At 37.5% G+C, this 3,977-nt stretch overlaps 1 protein-coding gene across 2 annotated transcripts in view; it reads right to left on the bottom strand.

Annotated features, from left to right (window-relative positions):
• The window catches only part of LOC110457901, a 4,170-nt gene extending 3,079 nt beyond the window's left edge, over window positions 1-1,091 (bottom strand). For both annotated transcript variants that reach the window (XM_021509357.1, XM_021509358.1), the window contains exon 1: window positions 462-1,091. In XM_021509357.1, coding sequence (XP_021365032.1) covers window positions 462-891 — 430 coding nt within the window. In that variant the 5' untranslated portion in view covers window positions 892-1,091. The remainder of the gene's footprint in view (window positions 1-461) is intronic.
• Between the last annotated feature and the right edge of the window lie 2,886 nt (window positions 1,092-3,977).

Genomic DNA, 3,977 nt, shown 5'->3' with positions numbered 1-3,977 from the left:
AGGAACTAGGAACTAGGAATCAACTTCATGGAGGTCGTCAGACACAGATTTCTGGGCCTCTTTAAGCTGAAAATCTCTTGCCTGTAAAGGCTTACCAAGTTTACCCTAAATCTCAGGGTTGCATCGTGGGACGGTCAAGTCGGCACAATTTGCCGGTATAGGGTACTTTTCTGCCATTTTAGAAACGTCCGAAGTTTTCCTACAAGCAGTATTTACAAGCTTGGCGAGTCCCTCATGAACACTAGGGCCCAACTTTACGTCACCATAAACATAGTCAGGGATGGCAAACAAATCCTCCATATGACCTTCCTCTGTGGGTAAAATATCAGAGTATATATCATCTAAATCAACTGAAGATTGATCTTTATTTTGAAGACCCAGCGGGTCTGTCATACTCAAAAAATCTGAGTCAAAACTGTCAACAACATAATCATTATCAATATGATGAATATCATACCCACCAGTTGTTCGGTTTCCTGTACCGGAACTCGCCCGGTCACGCTTAACGTCTGCTAACTGCTCCTCCAGAGCCCTCATACCTTTCGTCATGAGTTGAAACTCGCTGTCAGCGGCAGCCTCAGTACCGACAGGACGTTTCCTACCCCCACGGGGCAAAAGAATAGTCGAGGCATCGCCTCCGACGCCGCTATGTTTGTCGTTCCGAACAACGTTCGGTGACTGCGGCTGTGCAGAGTCATTATCACTTGCACAAGCGACAAAGTCGCTTAGGCCCGAATTTAAATTCGGAAGGGGTTCCGGAAAGAAATCGTCACACCCCTCTGCCTCTGTTTCTCCTGGATGGAGAGAGAGGTCATTGTCAGAATCACAATTATCAGCATCGAAAGTTACTGACAAAGGCAACCGTTTACCGCGAGCCTGCTTACGACGCATAACTCAAATTTCACAAAACAGCTGATAACGAAATGTAAACACATGAAATTCGCGGAGCGAAGGAAAGGTATCAATAAAATAATTTCAAATTGCAGTTACTTTTACCAAGCAAATGCAAATCGCGGACGCGAGACCCGCAAGATATCCTTCCCTTCTGGCTTAATGTCTGTCACGCACCCTGACTGACAAAAAAGCGTGTGTCAAGGCTTGGGTACGCCTTTTTATATGGTGACCCCTCACAGGGGTCAGGCACGTGCAAGGTAATATCAATAGATATTTTTCAACTTTGAACTTCAGTGTCGCGCACCCAACAGGTTGACAAGTGCATATTATTTAACTAGTAAGCCGTAGGGCTAAATGGAAGAGAATCATTGCTGTTCTTGTGTAGTCGTAGATGTTATTGGCCGGTATTCACAGACTGTCAAGTTCTAAGAGTGGTATAGCACTTGTTTTTGTCTAATAATCATAGTATAGTTCTTGTTAGGGAATTACATTTGTTCTTGCAAGAAAATGTATTTTTCTGGCTTTTAGTCTTAACATCACTACTAATTTTGTTGGGTAACCTTTTTTAAGGTAATCATGCCGTATGTAATTGATTTAAGGAAGTCACAGCGTATGTAACTGTGCAGGATGAATGCTGTTGTGTTTGCAGGAAGGCGTAGTTGTTGGTTAAGGAAACGGTTCTATAGTATTTAATTTAGGGAAATAAATGGTGCGACCTGTTAAATATTTACCAACGAAATATTTACGATAGGCTTCAATTTTTTTTTACCCACAGATGATCCCGGATACAGATAATTTGACTTGAGAATTGCCCGGATGTCAGTTCACCACTGACGTACCGAACACACACTCGTGCTGTGTGATTATTTAAGATTCATGTTGATTAACAATCTCTTTGAAACAAAACAACAAAGATCCCTCACTTACGATTTAACGTTTTTTCGGGTGATATTCTGGTTATATCGAACTTTATTTACGCATGCATTCCGACAGAGTGTGTTTCCCAGAGGTTTTAAATCGTTCAGGTATACTCTTTGAATTGCAATGATTTTTCATTCAGCTAAAGTCATGATGACGTAACGTACCAGTGATCGCCGAAGGGGCTGAATATTTAATGTAAGTGTTGTACTGGTATCAGATGCAATTCGCATCAAACTGTTCCAAAAATACACATACTTTCCTTTGCAGTCATGAATAACTGAACAGTAGTGTACAGCAGTCTATAGTCGCTACATACACATCCTCTTAGGGATTTAAATAGTTAATTGATCTGACAGTTTTCCTCACAGAACAGGTTGTGTAAGGCGTCAAATAGTCCCTCAGGATTATTTTCTTTGAAACAATAGCTGCACGTAGAAGATAAAGGTGAAACAAGGAGGTATGTTGTTTATTCCTATAGACGTAAAATACGTTATAGACAGTAAGAAAGGTTAGACCTACCCATGCAGCCTTAACACGTACAACCTAAACAAGGTTCTGTTCAAACACTTTACTTTGTTATGGGGTTACGTAATTCACTAAGATTACTGCAAGAGTAATTATTTTAGCGTAGTATCACATTTTTACAGATAAGCGTATTGATGAATTGGCGCTTTCAATATGTGCAATATAAAACTAAATACAAAAGCAGCTTTAATTAGCACAAACATAAAGGACAGCTCAAAAGGCGCTAAAACTATCGCTTAAACGTATACCTTTTCAGTATGAATACTTTTATATTGCAAGGTGATCTAATGTATATATATATTTCACGTAAGAAAGTTGGCATCGTTATTGCCTCTTGTTGGCATTTGATATAATTTCAATATGTATATTTACTTAATGAATTTAGATAAAATAGTAAAGATTGATCGACTGAAGTACACCTACAGCTTCATAATAGGTTTTGAATGACTGCCGAACGCTTCAATACATATGTTTAGGAATTGTTTGTATAAGATATCTGCAGTAAAAATCAAATAAATATATTCCTTTGGTATTGGCGGGCTCAAGCGATTAACGTTACCAACAGAAGATATATGTCCCCTGAATAGCGATTTATCCTTACTTGGGTGAAGGTAAAACTTGCTATTATCCAGAGCTTGAGAGCGTTAAGTCACAAGTTTGTCGCCTGACATTTATCTGTCGTCTAAGGAATAACCACAAGTATAGAACACACAGTTACAGCAGCTGACTCACATCTACCTAATCCAGGACAGACAGTTTATCTTCCAAAGTATATTCCACTTAAAATATATCCATATTTTGAAAGAACATTAAGAAATAGCGATTTTGCAAATTTCTTGAGTTTTGTTCTCTAAAGTATTGCAACAATTGCAAGCTTGACCTATGGCGACATTTTGTTTCTCGCGTATCATTAATGAGTTGACTTATTAAATTAGCACTTGAAGAATCTAAGCTTCAGCACCACAGTAAGTAAGATTAGCTAAAAACCAATCAAAATCGCTCTTAATTGCTAACGAACGCGCCTACTGTCGCAGCATTACACAATAATTCTTCCATGTATATGATATTATATAAACATGCTACGACAAGAGATCTGGAGATTCAGACCCAGTATTTTTTTCTTTAATATTTGATTGTATGATCCGTGTTCTTGTTTTGAAAGCAAAGATAAATGATGCATGTCCTTCGAAACATTTGTGATCAGCTAGTTCAATGATATACAGGTTGATACTTTTATTAGTAAAATGAAACAGCCCCCTCAGAAAAGATATTATACACCGTCAGCCAACTAAAAAAGTTAATGTAAGCTATCAAAATTATATTCTTTTTTCTCAATCTACAAATTCATTATTTACATGTTTTACGAGTGCACATTAAAACAATCAAAAACATGATCGAATGCTTCGGTCCAAGGATCATTGGAGACTACATCGACAAAATACGACAATAACCTAAGTACCACATTTCCTACTTTAATAATATCAACGTTGTTTTACCTCACAAATTAAAACAACGATGAACCTCAACAATCACAACATTGATATATTATTGAATTTCTTAAACAATAACAACATTTATTTATTTAATTTTTATCTATTTTTTACATACATAAAATCTTACAATCAACAAATCATTAT

The sequence above is a fragment of the Mizuhopecten yessoensis genome, unplaced genomic scaffold, assembly GCF_002113885.1.
Source record: "Mizuhopecten yessoensis strain PY_sf001 unplaced genomic scaffold, ASM211388v2 scaffold9369, whole genome shotgun sequence".
In the NCBI taxonomy this organism is placed as follows: domain Eukaryota; kingdom Metazoa; phylum Mollusca; class Bivalvia; order Pectinida; family Pectinidae; genus Mizuhopecten; species Mizuhopecten yessoensis.
The sequence above is the reverse complement of the archived record's forward strand: the minus strand, read 5'-3'. Positions and strand labels throughout refer to the sequence as shown.